The sequence below is a fragment of the Cygnus olor genome, chromosome 20, assembly GCF_009769625.2.
Source record: "Cygnus olor isolate bCygOlo1 chromosome 20, bCygOlo1.pri.v2, whole genome shotgun sequence".
Lineage (NCBI taxonomy): Eukaryota > Metazoa > Chordata > Aves > Anseriformes > Anatidae > Cygnus > Cygnus olor.
The window spans coordinates 9,497,109-9,513,677 of record NC_049188.1 but is presented as its reverse complement, the minus strand read 5'-3'; the positions used below and the strand labels follow the sequence as shown (position 1 = coordinate 9,513,677).

At 38.3% G+C, this 16,569-nt stretch overlaps 1 protein-coding gene across 1 annotated transcript in view; it reads left to right on the top strand.

The window, feature by feature from the left end:
• The window catches only part of BCAS3 (BCAS3 microtubule associated cell migration factor), a 357,048-nt gene that overhangs the window by 37,453 nt on the left and 303,026 nt on the right, over nucleotides 1-16,569 (top strand). The window contains 2 exon segments of the mRNA XM_040532922.1: nucleotides 11,928-12,035; nucleotides 15,309-15,385. Coding sequence (XP_040388856.1) covers nucleotides 11,928-12,035; nucleotides 15,309-15,385 — 185 coding nt within the window.

The window sequence follows — 16,569 nt, the reverse complement described above, 5'->3', positions numbered from 1 at the left end:
TACAATGTTAAATTTACAAACGATTTATAAAGCAAGGCACAGCATTTTTTCTCAAAGATTTAAAATACTCCTTTGTGAAAAAGCAATAGAGATGTTCTCAGAAAAAGATTTGCCTTAATTCTTTTTTTCTTTAAATTCTGACTATGTTAATATATTCACAATATCACCTGAGGAGAAGCTGCAACATAGTTTTTGAATGTTTGCTCACAAACTTTTAAAAACTTAATTGTGAGTAAAATTACTAATAGAATATTTCTATAGTATAGTTACCTGTAATTATGTAATTAATAATTATCATTTTATAGATGAGGCCTTAAGAAAGTAACACTAAAAGTTTTAATCAATTTTACCTGCACAACCTGATGGGCCTTGTCTCTGTTGCAGCCTCTGCTGTACTGGGTGCTGTCTCTGTGGTGAGAAAGCAGTATTTCTGTGCTCCCTGCTTAGTGACTGTAACATAATTAATAAATAACTAAATTTAACTACGACATTTCCTCCAAATTTTATGAAAAGTGGTCCAGCAAAGGAGGTGGTTATATTGGTGGCTTCACTGAGGGAAAGGCTGTAACATAATGCTTTTTCAATTTTTTTATTTTTATCTTATGTTTTAAACTATTCACTTAGGATCTCAACCTTAAGGGCAGTTTACAGAAACTCAGATTTTATTGGCTTTGCTGTTCGTGGAGCTCCTTGTTCACAATAATTCCTCTCAAGTACTGTTTCATATGTTCAGATGAGCTTTCGGTGAGTTCTGTGCATCTGAAGACCATGGTCTGCTCTGTTAAGTCATAAATCAAATAAGCCCTAAGACCATGTACTTAATGGACACTTGTGAAAATTTTGGCCTACCTGGTGTGAGCAGAACCTCATAGAAGCTTTGTGGTTCACGGCCCATTTAAGTTACCTCAATTGTAAGATCTAAGCTAACCTCCGCTCAACTTCAATCACCTGCACTCCAAAAACCCTCTAATTCTTTCTTGGAAATGTTGAAGCTTCTCAGAAACTATGATTTGAGCCGTAGACTCGCATATAAACAATTAAGGTAGTAGACTCAAGCATCTGGGAAGTGTCGAATTAGTCGTGCAGTGCGAGGCAGAGAGGCCCCTTAATACTTGCACAACCCCATTACCTTCAGCTTGTGGTTTTAGTGACACCACTCGTGGAGCCGGGGCATGGGTTGGGTTGGAAGGGACCTTACAGATCATCTCATCCCACCCCCTGCCACGGGCACGACACCTCCCAGCAGCCCAGGCTGCCCAAAGCCCTGTCCTGGGGCACTGCTGGGGATGGGGCACCCACAGCTCCTCCGGGCAGCCTGGGCCAGGGCCAGATGTTAATCTTTGATAGAGGTATGACAGAAATGCAGCTGTGTGCTACACAGCAGTTAATCTTTGCTCGTGTTCTCCAAGACTTACAGAAATTTTTGTAGTTAAGCATATGTTCATAGGATGATCAAGGATAGCCAGTGCAGGTCCATCATTTCACGTAAAAGGTCTGACTGGTTACACAGCAGAACAAAGTGTGGTCCAGAATATACCAGAAAAATTGATTTTGCTCTGAAAAATGGAGCTCCAGATGTACTTTTCCTCAGTGATAGCTATAGTCAAGTAAGCCTTGTAGATAAACAAATCTCTTGAGATGCTGCTTATCTTCCTGTATTAACTCACTGAAAATGCAATGGGACAGCTATAGTTTGTGATGTGGTATGTCTCAGTGAAGCGGAAAGTGTGTCATATTCCAGTCTCTCTGCGAAAGCGTGCCACAGCTGAGAAGCCAGCTTGTGCTGTATTTTACACTCCAGTGACAGGCATGCCACATGCCGTGGAATGGAGCAGCGAATGCAGCGTGCTGCGGTATGTGGAGGTAGCTTGTAGGCTGTTGTTCAGCTTTATGCAGCTTCATGCGTTCTGAATTCGAGAAAAAAAAATGTGGAAGGTAATAAATGGACAAGAATGAGAAATGTTATGGGCAGAAAATTTAATAGTAGTAGCATGTTGTGTACTGTTGGTAAAGCAGAATGTGAAAAGAGCCATCTGCTGCCAAAACTGTAGAATAATATGGAGGTTGCCAGAATTTTTGCTATTTTGAAGGATTCCACTTACCTTTCGTTTTTCTCCTTGAACTAGCGATACTGTTCTTGTAGTATCTGTTACGGTATGTTACAACGACCAACATGCTGATAAAACCAAGTCTTAAATTTTCCTCTTCTTGTTGATACACGAGTTTTCTGATACCTGGCATACAGATAGCAAGCAAAGACTGGGCTGTTGGTTTGGTTGAACAAAAGTGGACGTAATGGTTGTCAAAGCAGAACTGCAAAAATCCGTGACCTCCATCAGTTCAAACATCTGTTCCATGATGGTCAAGGAAATTTGTATTTGCAGATTCTTCCCCCAAACCACCCCAAAAGTGGAAACAACTTTTCATTCTGTATTTGGTCATGGGTTTTGCTTGTCTTACGAGCTATGGTATATGATTATATGTTAGGAGTAACCTCGCTATATCAGCAGTGTGCACAACCGGTGAGGAAATGTCTTCCTACATTGCCTTTCAGTAGCTTTGCTTTTTACTGCATTAAAATTAACATTTTGTTCTTTCTTACCTAATACAGAGTTGTCAGCACTCTGAATAGCTGAATCTTTTCCGAAATCCTGCATTAGAAGCATTTAGCTGCATCTTTGTTGCTAACAGAGCAATGGTGAATTCAGGGACTAGGAGAACTGCTGTGAGGGCTGCAGCAGAGAAGTCTTTCTCTCGGTGTCCAGCTAATCGCCAGTTCAGCGTGTGTCCCAGCACGGACTGTGCAGTGCGAAGAGCTTGCCTTCACTCATGGCTAAGTATGAGTCCATATAGGAAAGAGATGGCAGGTATCCAAGTACCTGCGTTATTGTTCATGGTATGAGAAAAACATAATATATGAATAGATACCCTATAAAAATGCTTGCACGTGAAGTTCAGAGTAATAGGTACTCGATTAAGGTAGCTGTATTGCATCACCGGTAAACACTTGATATATTTTCTTAAATTTTCTGTTGAGATAAATGCTGCTCTTTGTCCACAGAAACATCTCTTAAACATAATTATACTTGTTTTGATCTTTCAGTGTTAAATAAAATGTTAGGAACAATTAATTAATCTTTATATTAGTTTTTTTTTTTTTTTAATGAACATGCAAAGCATATTTATAGAGTGGTAGATCTGCCTACAGCCATCAGTCTGTTTTTAACTTCATTTTCTTCATCTGTTTGAAAAAAGCATAAGTAGCTTTTATGTTGATATTTGTTTTATGTGGAAGCTTTTTTCTTATCCCACTCTTTTCCCTCATTTATCTGTTGGTAGCCTAAGTGTGTAGTTTGGAAGTAACAAAGCAGGGCTAGTTATTCGGTCACGGGCAGTTTTTGAAGAGAACGAGTGAAAATCTACTATAGCTGTATTTCACTTTCAGATTAAAACGAGAGCAGTTCAAAATCTGATATGTGCTTTTTGTTTTAGAAGCTTATTTCTTTGGTAATAATTTTTATATATTCTCTTTAAATAGTGTGCATTACGCTAGTAGAAGAGTAGTATGCTTTTTTTTTGTTACAGAAAGCTACGTTAATTTCAATATGCATGTGGTGATAAAATATATTTCCTGATTCAACTTTAATTTCTCATATGTGATCATTTTGTACTTAGCAACAAGATGGAATATTCTTAAATATATCTAAGGGAGAAGTTTGTATATATTGCTTATAACTAAGGGCTGCTTTTGACACCTTTTAAAAAGAAATAGCAACATCTGGAAGTACACAGTTAAATGTAACTGAAAATTTGGCCGGTCATACTGTGCTTGGGGCATTTGAGAGAGATCTGCAATTCTCAGATGGGACCTTTCAAAGCGGGATGGCAGCTCCTTTTCCCAGGTGTCAGGGTCCTGCATTGCCGGCTGAAGTCGGGATGTCCTGCCTCATTCAGTCGGACTTCAGTTTGCGCTCCAGCATCCCCCTGCGCTACTAGTGCCACATGGTCTCCTTTCCTTCCCCACCACCTGTGCTCTTCCTCCAGTGCTTTTTTTTATCTGACTTTAGATAATAAACATGTTGAAATAGGGGTTTTTCTTGCTGTGTGTTTCTGTGAAGTGTCGCGCATGTCCATGGCCCGGTGATGATGCTATTTGTGGTGCACGCGTGTAGCATGTGCATTGCGCTCCTCTGTTAGGGTAAGTGGCGGCACTTGATCTCCTGGAGGGGAGCGCTGGCCTGGCACTTAGGAGCAGCACTTGACAACAGATTCACGGGGCGGTATTTGAGCAGCTTCACGGGACTCAGCACACCCGGCACGCTCAACAGCATGTACCAGCTGGGGAACTGATGAGTAATTGGTAAAACGGGGAAAGCAGCCAGCTTGGAAGAGATTTTTCTAACAGAAAATAGGATACTTATTTTTTTTTTTAAAGAAAGGGATCTGACGGAAGAAACTGAGGCTTTTAATCTTCCATAACAGAACAGACGGAGATATATGTAGACAGAAAAACTTCTTTTTCCCCTCTCAAAATAGCAAATCCCAGATATTGATAGTTTATTACCTTGATTAGCCATATGGAGACTATGGATCTAAACAATCTGTCCGATTTCTGTCCGATTTAAATGGATACGACACACCATGCTTGCTTAATGTGTTTGCCTCCTATAACTTACATCAGGGCAGCTAATTCTGGTAATACCAATTTGCCTGTAAGCAGGAAAGGTTTATACAGCACCACAGATGGCTGTGCTAAATTTTTTTTTTTAAATCTAGTGGTTGCTTTGGCACAGCCAGATAAGTCCCATTTTTTTCTTTCCACGCACAGGCAAACAATACAGATTTCTTTTGTTCCCTCATTTTCTTGCTACTTGAGGTGGAGCTTGTAGTTTACCTGTAACAAAATGTTTTCTGCAGAGTTGATCACTTGCTGAAAATATTTTTGTTATATGCCAGTGAGACTACAAAGAGGGTGAAAGTTTACTTCTAGGCTGATGGATTTGATCAAAATATTTGAGGAAGATGCAAGAGAGAAGTTTGTACCTTTCAGTATTTAACACAAATATTTTAGTGCCATATCAAATAATTTCCTCACTTGTATTTAAAGGATTAGATTTAGTAACATGTGTCTAGGATTGGTACAGGTTTTTCTTATTTAAAAATAAGTGCTTCCATGCTTTTTGCAATTTGTGGTACACTTAAAATGTCTGTGCTGCTTTGTGTTTCACTGCTACACACACATTTTTGGGAAGTGTCACTTTCTCAGAAATCCTACTCTGCTTTTCCTGATTTTGAATGAATCTCAAGTGCCATGAATGAAAGTCAGAAAATTACAGAGTTGAGTTTTCAAGCTTTTATTGTGGAAAGTTGTGATGCAGAATGCCAGGGAATTTTAGGGGACTAGACTGAAATAGACTGAAAGTCTTAATGAAGCCTTCTTGTGCAGTGGTGGTGTGAGGAATAAATAATGCAATCCTTGGATTTATTAAAAGCAAAACGATTCTATCCTGAAATACTTAATTTCATACAAATAATATGATCTAAATGTTGGAAGAACTTTAGTGATAGAGGACTCATTGTTGCTTGAAGTCTTTCAGGACAAGATTAGATTGCATGGTAAAAAATAATTTCTTTAAGCTTCTGGGACATTTTGTGCTTGGCCTGGAAAGAGAAGATGATCCTTTAGTATTGAAATCTGTTAATCTGAGCAAACCTTCAGGGGCCTTGAGGAGAACAGAATTGCCTTTGTGGTCTCAACATGCCAATACTATTGCTACAGATCATAATCTAATCTCGTGCTTCAACTTTGCAGTGTAAAGGTTCAGGAAGGAATTTTTCCAATACACAATTAATTAACTCTGTGCTGTGCACTCAGGTTTGGTTTTGCTTTCCTTCCCCTTCTGTGAAGCATCAGAGACTGGCCACAGCTAGCAGAGGTTGCTGCAGCTCCTTGGTCTTGCTGCCACGTTTCCCTCTTCTGTTTTCTGCATGTGAATTGTTCGGTCCCGTGGCTGAATCGTGGTTAAAACATTCTGGGTGGGTGTAAGAAGACACCCGGGTGGAACCTAGTGGCCTGCAGTAGACAGTATAGGTGGTGTAATGGTCTCCTCTGACCTGACAACGAAACAAGCTGTCTTTTGTAAAGTAAGTTTTGAAGCTGAGTTCCACCTAAGGCCAGTAATTGTAGATGAATTGATTAAATGTTTCTGTAAATGTTAAATCCCACAGATAGTTAAAGTTGCGCCTAGTTACAGATCATTGTACTGCTAGGTTTTAAAATAGGACCTCAGGCTAAGTTTTAATATTTTTTACCGCTTTTCTTAAAGGCATCACAAGTATTTAAGGCTATTTTCTATGTTGGGTCTATTGGGCTTGAAAAAATGATTGCCAATCGCATGTGAACAAATAAACCATCAGAGGACAAATGTGTCAGAATAACGAAGACAGTGCTGGGCCAGCGACTGACTGGCCATCACAGAACGGGAAGTACGTCTGGGAACACACAGGATCGCAGCAGATGTCCACCTGCGGTTACGTTCTTAGAAATAGTAAAAAGTGATGGTGAAAATTAAATGGTATGTCAGAAGAGAACAAGAAAACCAGTCACCTGACCTGATTTTGAAACACTGCAATGAAAAAAGAGCTTTCTGATTGTGAAACACAGCTTTAAAGATAACGGACAAATCTTGACAGAATAATTGCCCTATGCTTTAATTAATAATTATATGTAAACCAGTGGTAACTGCGGTATGACTGCCTGACAGAAGTCAAATTGCTTTAGACTGGAAGTGTATGACCTGCTGCCCGAAGGTGGCTATGTGAGAGCTGTTCAGTGTACTGATCTGAATCATTTTTGCTATCTATACTATACTTAGAACAATAAATAACTTGTGCTAAGTATAATCTAACTTGTAACTTGTACAGTTTCATGACTCAGTCCCATCAAATTCAAATACACGTTGGTTAAATGTTGTTTTTATGACTTGCCAGATAATAACCTGAAAGTATCAAAACTGGAATGGTGATGAGGCTTTTTTTTGCCAAATGTTAGATGGCAATTATACAAATGAGTAGAAGTTCTTGACCATCAGTTGTTGTCGTCCCCCCCCCCCCCAAAAAAAAAAAAAAAAAACCAAAACAACAACTCAAAACCAAAACTCTTTGTGTTGCCTGCGCACGAGGCAGGCCAGTATATGATGGAAGAAGAAGAAATTTTTCTTTTAATGTGGAAACTATAAAAGAGAAAAAAAGGGGATTATTACTGTAGGAAACTTGCTGCTAACGTGTAATATTTTTCCTGAGTAAATACAGTAAGAAAGTGCCTTGTAAGAGGACAGAACGAGGCAGATGTAATGTAATTCTTTGGGTAATTAGAGAAAGGTAGAGTGCGGTGTAGTGCAGTTCCAGCAGGCGAGAGGGACATGGAGCATGCTGCAGAGTGGCACCTCAGACGAGGATCAATTTATACGTAGCATCTGGAAATAAGCTGTTTCCCCTTGTTCCATCGTGTGAAGTCAAGTCACCAAAAAGAGACTCTGGGTGGAAAATGCTGTAGCGATTGTGTGCAGATAGCTGCATCTTCCTTTAGTCAAGGAAATCAAGGACCAACAACTGAAGTAACAACTGCTTGGCTTAACTGATCTTTAGAACAGATTTTTGTGATGTGCCTTGGGAACATACATTTAATACGACTTTTAGTGTCCTTCTAATAGCATGGTCTTCAGAGGTGACAGTTCATACTTTGTTAGATCAATGCAGGCGATCTCTTCATGTGATCTCACTGCTGATAATTTATTTTAATTACACATTTTCCTAAATTTCTCATTTGTTTTGTCATTTTAATATGTTAAGACACAGGCTACCGAAAGTGATGAAATTGTCTTTTTTCCAAAAGAATTTTGCAGAGCCCGTATAAAGAACTAGAGATGATGGAAGATTTTGACTGTTATCATGTCTCGTACAACTATATACTTAAGAAGGTTGTTCTTATTATTTTAGCAATTTTATTGCTATCTGCAATTCGTTATGCTGTCATAGCTTCTGTAATTGTTCCAAACGGCATTGTTGTATAGGTGTAGAACAAAAAAAGGAGGTATGTAGAGGTGCCTCCCTTGATCTCATTTTCTAGATTCTAGCCCCATCTTTTGTGAAGAGAGAACAAAATCCATAGCGATGCCTATGCCAGCCAAACAGCCTTCATCGTCTGATGACTTTTTAAAATTCTACAATTAATTGCAAAAGCTTTGTTTCAGTGGTACTCCTCTCAAGTGTTGTTTTCTTTCTGGGCTCACGAGACCATCCTGCAGTCGATGCCCGTTGTCTTGCCAAGCGCGATGCTGTTTCTGGGCACAAAAAATGATGACCTCGTGCTGGTTCCATCAGTTTTCTCCTTTACTCCATGTAAAAAGTGTGTGTTTTGTACAGTGTATTTGTGTCTGTATGCAAACATTTTATCCAGAGCGTTTACAAACTGCATGACTCCCTGCTAACAAATAGGGAGGAGGTGACAGTTCTGTTGTGATGCACAAGCACAGATGTACTCAAGTGCCAGCTGTACCAGGCATCTGTTACTTTTCTGCTATCCTTGTGCTGTAACAATCAAATAGAAGATATAAAAGCCTGAGTATAATTGTGTATTTATTAATGCCAACAGTTTGAAGTTGGTGAATTTGTGCCCATTATCTTTAAAGTTTGTTGATATCCCTGCATTCAGCAGCTATTGTACCAGTCAGGGCACAGGACGAGAATTTATTGACAAGCTGTGGGAGCAATTTGCAAAATTTGTATTTGTGACAGACTTAATGTTGTTACCAGATTGCCAAAGCCAGTGTTTTCACACTTCTGTCTTCATCTTTCCCCTTTCATAATTGTCATGGGTACAAAGAAATAGGAGCAGAGCCCTTCTCACCAGCGATATGTGCATGAACCTTTGGTACCTAAGGGTGGCAGAGGAAAAGTTGCTCAGCTAGAGATCGCCTTGCTTGGTTTTCTCCCTGGTGGTGGCAGTTTGTTGTCGTAGGCTAGGGTACGCCATCAGCTGGTGTATTTCAGGCACATTTACACAGTGGCTGTGTGAATTAGTGTTTATTGCTTGTTTCTGAACTAGAGCAAGATGCCATCAGTCTGGTTTCATACAGTTCTGAGGTTTCGAGAGCTTCCGATTGGTAAGAGATGCTTTCGCAAGTCTGTTGGGCTCCGTCTTGCAATTCGTGGTGGTTTTGGTGCTTTTCTGTGACAGTTTGGATATGTGTGGTTTTGTACCTGAAATTTCAATAGAATCGTATTGATTATTGATTGCACTGAGTGTTATTTTTTTCTCAGATGTGTCATTTCCAACATTTAATGTTTTATTAATTATTTCATATTTTATATGAAATTTTGAAGTATTGGAGAATCCTTTCTATATACAGTTTGTTGAACAATTAAATTAAAATCCTTGATTTTTTTCAACAAGCTGAAAACGTTGAGTTGTTACTGAGTCTGGATCAAAAAAGGACTGAAAATGGTGGATTTCACCATCGTATCACTCCTTGTTCAGGTACACAGCTTTTGGAGTAGAATTTATAAATTGAAATTAGGAACATTCACTGAATTAGTTCGTGGTTAATGAATTGAGAGTGCTTAGTAGCAAATGAGGTTCATAACTGCCATTGCTTGGGACAGGGAGAGGGATTAATAACCAGAAAGAAATGGTAAGGAGAGAAGTGGAGAGAAGTATTTTCTTTTCTTTTCTTTTTTTTTTTTTTCACTACTTGAAACTTTTCTTACCTTTCCACCTTTGAAAATATTGCCAAATAAACAGCAGATGCTTGAGCTTCCACCCTTTTGTGTCATAGTCCGTGGACATAGCTCTTAGCCAAGGAATGTTCCTTTCCCATTTCTTCCCCAGAAGTGCATCCTAAGCTGCCTGAGGACTTGTGGCAGTGCCGAGTCTCTGTGCTGCCAGCAGCACAAGCATTATGGGGCAAGAAAGGAATACAGGTCTGACGATTTTTTTTTGGCTCTTGCCATTTGTTTCTGTTTGTTAGGTCCCAGCATTTTTTTCAAATGTGTTTGATCTTGACTTTGTACATATTTCAGAAAATAATAATGCTAAAAAGGAAAACAACAACAAAAAACCCTACCTTGCATCTCATTTTCTGATCACAGATTGTGGTGTACCAGGGACTGAAAAGAAAGGTAACACCTGGAAAGAGTTGAATTGGAGCTAGCTAGAATTTCAGAGTAGCTTTGACCTAGTCTCCACTACAGCTTTATCACCAGCAGGGGAGCTCAGAAAGTGCTGGGTTTTGGGCAGTGTTGCTTACAGAAAGCTTTGGTAGTACATTCGTGTCTTGATCAGCCAGAAGAAAGGTGTGGCGTAATAACAGTTACTCATTTGAGTGCAAGATTGTTTCCTGTAATTTTGTGGGTGCAGTGTGTGTGAGATAGTACGTGCTTTTGAGTTGCAGTCAGGTAGTTACGCAAATGGCAAGTCAAACAGAACGGCACACTTGCATTCAACATGGGCTTTTAGGGAAATAGTAATGGCTGTCAGTTATGCAAATATAATTTTTGCTATATAAACGTACGTAATTTCTGTTTTGAAATAACAATCTGTGTATCCTTCTATCAAAAGAAGAATTTCCTTTCAGTAATAAAGGTACTTAAATTAAAAAAAAAAAAGTTTGTACATAGAGTTTTCCATGTTTTTTTGCGTTTTCTAGCAGCAGTGAGCTTCTAATAGAAGGTAACTAGACTTGAGTCTTACTGTTTTAAAAGCATTTTTGAAGGGCCTTTGAAGTGCTTAAAAGTAATAAATAGCACCCTCCAGTTATTAGCCTGAGCATGTGCCTAGAAAAATGTATGTTTTGGGAAGAATTTCTGTAGGCAAAATGTCAAACTGCTTTTTTTTCTGTTATTTCTTTGGCTGTTGTCTTTTTGTGCATATATCGCATATTGTGTCTCTGCTGCGTGCATATTACATGCAGCATTTTGTTATCCTGGGACATTCGAAGTAAGCAGTTGGTATTTGTACTCTTCTTCTCCAGAAAATTCTCGAGCAGCTTGAGAAGATCCAAAGGACAAGCAAGTGTTGTGTCAGGAATTGTGTTAAACTCTGTAAAATAAAACAGATATGGGCAAGGGGAAACACCCTCCTTTACCAATCCTTAGTATATGTTTGTACAGCTGGCAATTTGTGCTGCTTCATATTCGTTGACCTAGAAGTAGCCAACATTTTAATGTGTTCTTGGAGGGGAAAAAAAGGTGTTATGGAAAAGAACTGCCACATCAAAGCCTCTTCTCAGCTTGTAAAATGGTTTCCACCACTACCTTGCCTAGCCCTATCGGAACACTCAGCACTTTCTCCCTCTCAAAAGAAAGCAAGCCTTTTTATTAAGGAATGGCCCTAGAGTTTTATTTATATTTAAATGATAAAAGTGACACAAAGCAGTTGAAAAGATCTATATAGCTCAAACAAAAGTCCATCAGAGATGTAATGTAAGTTCTGTGTAACGTGTCTCTATCAAATAAATAGTCATATGGTTCAGCTGTTGCATGGAGTGAAGTAAGTACTCCCTTTAGGAAAGTGTTACTCTGCAGAATATTTGTTAGATGACCAAAATGCAGCCTAAACCTTCATGCCTGTCAAATGAGTTGTATTTTGCGGTCAGATCTGATCTTCCAAATTCTTAATCTGGGACAGAGGAAACTAAGTGCTTGCTCACTGGTTGCACAGCACGAGTTCTCTTGACCATTGTCGATATCATAACTCGATTTGTAATCATACCTTCCCTAAATGTAGAAAGCTTATATTAAACTCATGTTCTCTCCAGCATTATGCTAGATTTATGAATGCTTGTTTTGTCCCGTCGAAATAAGTTGAATATCAATTTAGAAAAATTCCCTGTTTTCATTGTAATCATGTGTTTCTGTATTCATTTTAGCACAAGCCCACCTTACTGCTGTGTGGATCTCTATTCTCTGCGGACAGGAGAGATGGTCAAGTCCATACAGTTCAAAACTCCTATTTATGATTTGCATTGCAATAAAAGGTAAGGATGTTTACTGTATACTCTTTCTGTGTTAGGACATGTAAAATTCCCATTATGAGTACAAATTCTGGTATGTGCACTCCCTGATTTTACTATTTTGACTTTGCTGCAAACGTAGCTTCTATTCTCCATTTCTCAAATAATATTTTGGTTTGGGTGTGGCAGTATGCTTCTCCAATGCCTTAAAAACTTACACGTTTATGTCCAAACTAGGTCAAGTAAAAGTTACAGAAGAAAAGTAGTACTGCTGACCAGACACCTTTAATACCACGACTAATTATGTAATGAGATTTTGAAGGTGTAAATATGTTTAAAGAAGTAAAGGATGGTAGTGCTTCTTATCCCCAGTCAATCTGCTTATCGTAGGACGTGGGTAGGATCATTATATCGAGAAATAGTTTCACTGAAGTGGTTGAGTTGGAGAGAGTTATGTGCCATGAATAGGTCCCTGTTCCTTTAAAAGCCTGTCAGGAGTTCAATACTTATCTGTGCAACTGTCCCTTGAAAAATTTAAAGTTCCCTAGTGTACAGTGTGATGATAGTAAATCTTTCCAGCCTGGCCTCCTAGCAGAAGAAAAATCCAATTGTAAAAACAGTCAAAAGGCAAATCATCATTCAAAGTCTCTCCCAACTAAAAAGTCTTTCCAGGTGCTAATGTTTCTTTTCCTAAGTGGTAAAAATGGAAAAGTTACTTCAAAGCTGTGTGGCTGTATCCAGGGTAGCTGATTTTCTGGAATGTATCAGATTCTGTTGTTATCCACGGAAAGCTCACTATTTCAGACTGAAAATGCATTAAATTCGGCCAAGTGCAGTGCTAATGGTGCGTTAACCATACAATAGACTAATGGAGTCCAAAGTTTGAATTTAAAATAAAACTTGAGTCGCAGAAGAAGGGAAAACTGTTTATTATTTATGTACTTCTACTCCAGAATCATCCATCAGGTAGGTTTTATTTATAGAGAAAGACAGTACACCTTCGAGGAGCAGAAAACAAAAATGTACAGGATCTGGAAATATTACAATCAAATATACAGAGGTTGTGTATATATACTTTACACTTGCACATGCAGTAAAAGTCGTTCCATTATTCATTGGCTAAGTTTTTCTTATAGGCCTTGTGGAAGGAGTTGGAGTTTGTAGGTTTCTGTTGTTTTTCTCTCCTTCATCTTAGGTGACTGGAAGATGTCTTTTAACTAAAAGTCTTATTTTGTTTGAAACAAATATTGCAAACAAATTTGAAACAAATTTGAAACAAATTGCAGAATTTCTAACTTCTAAATTTAAAATTTGAGATTTACGCAGGAGTATCTTTTCCACAATAAAAGGGCTACAAGCAAATAAGAAATCTTATGTTAATTTCTTCTATGACTACACATCTCAGTCCCTTGCATTGAGTTACTTGTTCTGCCCTCTCCTTTTGGCAAGTACGCTGCTCCCTGTGAAGGTGTGCATGTGCTTCCATGCTAGCATTGCAGGTCTGTGAATATAGAAAGACTTCTGTCTGAAAGTGACCCTTCGTTTCTGCCTTCCTTCCAAGAATTTGTATGTCTCCTTGTTTCTGGATAGAGGCACGCTGGTGAACAGAGCAGTGGCAAAGTCCCGGGATGAGATGTTGGGAGTTCTGAAGGAATTCAATACGCAGAACAAGGCTTATTGCTTGGATCAGTTTGTGTGCCAGAGAAATGGAAGTGGCTAGTGTTACACCAGCCTACTGGAAAGGCTTCAGGAGCCATCTGGGGAACTACAGATGCAATCCAAGTTGTTTGAAAAATGTGTTGATAAAATTAGTAGAGTCCTGGAATCATTTAGGTTGGAAAAGATCCTTAACATCAACTGTTAACCTAGCACTGCCAAGTCTACCACTAGACCAAGCCCCTAAGCACTGAATCTACATGTCGAGTGCCTCCAGTTTAACAGCAAAAAGCAAAATTGAATGACAGACACAAAAATAAATCCTCCTATTTAGGGATGTTTATACAGTTTTGTAAATGGATATCATGACAAGTATAATTTGAATATGTGAAAATATCAGCAAGCATGTGGGTAAGGTTTATGTTTGATTTGAGTCAGTTCTTCAGCAAAGACTCTGGCAGGTACTGAGGTGTCGTGGGAAAAGGAGGTGTTCTTGTGACTAAACAGTTAAAAACAGGGGAAAAAAGGGGGAGTGAGGAGTTACTAGTTGTTTTTCACACTGATGGGAGATTAGCATCACCATTTACCAAAGGGCATGTGTTGAGACTGATGTGATTCAGCATGTTTTTAAACACTATTCAGTATTGTAATATCTTGTTACTGGTGTTTCTTTTGAGGACCATTATTCAGTCATTGAGAGATGCGATTTATTTTTTACCACATCGTGTCTTTACAATTAAAACTATTAGAACATCTAATAATGCTCTATATTTTCAGCTAAATAACTACAAATATCCCTCATTCTTCCTGATGAAGTAATTATCAGATTCTTACTAATTTTGTAATATTGCTAAAAGTTTCAGATAGCCAATAGATTTGTTTATTTGTCAGCTCCCCAGGCGGTGCTGTTATTTCAAGGGTTTAAAAATTTGTTTTTGGAAAGTCATTAATGTAGGAGAATTCGTATCCTAGTTACAAAACTTTCAAGGTGTTGCACTTTCCAAATTTGTATCTTTGGCCCCTATTCATTTAGACAGTATGGTATTTCATAGCCATAGCTATGGTGTTTTGTGTTACTTTATTTCAAGTAATGAACAGATATTTTACAGTAACAATGTGTATATATACAAGTGGATATATAAACATGCACCTGTAATTTTGCTAATTAACACAAATCCTGATTCTTGCAGATTTGTATGCTGGTGGTCTTGGTATGAAAAAAAATTGGGCTTTTAGAAAATAAAAACCTGATGGTTTAATAAATTTGCAATGACATGGGCAATGGGGTTATTTCAAATTTAGCTCGTGTTCTACTGATTGTTGATTTGATTGTTATTTGAGTCATTGAAAGTAATTCAGGATCCTTGCAATTCCATTCTTTCTTTTTAATGGAGCTTTTACTGCAGGAGGTATATCATAAATATGCTGTGTTGTTCTGTATCAGATCTGTGTACTTCCTGAAATGAAGGTTATGTGGTTGGGATGAGAGAGAATCCTCAATAACTGCCATGTATTGGTAACCTGGCAGTTTATCACTGTAGAATTTATATTGATGCTTTTGAAATAATTACATTTAGATATTGGATCTTTAAACCAATGCATTTAATGTTTAAAGTACACGTTCCATTTCTGTGTTTTCAGAATACTTGTTGTAGTCCTGCAAGAGAAAATCGCCGCCTTCGACAGCTGTACTTTTACCAAAAAATTCTTCGTCACAAGTATGTATAATACTGGCTTCACTCTTCCTGCTCTAGTGGTGGCATGAGATAAAGCAGTTTTTTTTTTTTAATTTCTGCTTTTAAATCCTGAAAGCATCTGCAGGTCTCTATGACTGCAGTTGAAATTTCAGGAAATCTGTTGCTTCAAAAAAAAAATCCAAGTGTTACTCCGTGAAGCTGTGGCTCATAGCGCTTTTTTTTTTTGCATTTATTTATTACTATAGCTAATTTCTCACTGTTGGGAAGAGCACCTACATTGATTTCCCTAGGTAGCTGAAGTATTTTTCAGTTCATTATGCACAAGTATGTGCAGAAGTTTGAGGTTTTGCGTTTCAGGTTGTGTGTAAAAGCAGCAGTTCAAAAACAAATTGACAGCAATTTGCACACTTATTGTCTGTTGTTCCTTAGTGCCAGATACATTTACTTTTTATTTGTCCTTACTTTAGTAGGCCCCAAAACTCAAGCAGGTCAGAAATGCATTGTAGTGGAATAACTATAGGTAGGTATTTGCCTGCGGGAACTTTTTCATGTATCTTGAGCATGAAGGAACTGTTTGTTCAGGCTTCCCTTTATCCCTCTGTAGCTATTACTTGCCTCATAGTTGCAGGCAATTGATTCTAACAGATGAGATGCTCTCCCAAAGCTATTCCACTACTGTAAGTGTCCCTTTGCTGCCCCGCCATCTGTAACCCAGTAATTGACATATAGTGCAGAGAGATGGTATGTTTTCAGCGGCCTTTGCTCTGATCTGTCACAGGATGCAGGTAGGATTAGGATGTAGTTTACCTGTTGCAAGATTGTATGCACCTTTGCAGTGCTAAACACCAGGGAAGCATTCACAGCAGAAAAAAATAATTTTTTTCTTTCCAAGTGCTTAGTACTAGTGCTTATCAATTAGAATAGCCTCTTAAAATGTGTAGATTACTAAGAGATCATGATATAGTTTGGAAAGACAGGAGTTTTATCTTTAAAAAGGCAATCTGAAACTTCTGGGTGTATTTTCAATCACGATTGGAAAGTTCTAAATTACCTTCCTGTATTATCTGTGTGTATAAAGACAATCCTAGTTAGAAGGAGCTATTTCTTGTAACAGTTGGAAGCACCATTATGCAGTAATATTAAAGTTGCCAATAGGTGTCAGTTTCCTCCTATGCATGGATGTAAGATGCAGAAGAATCTGCTAG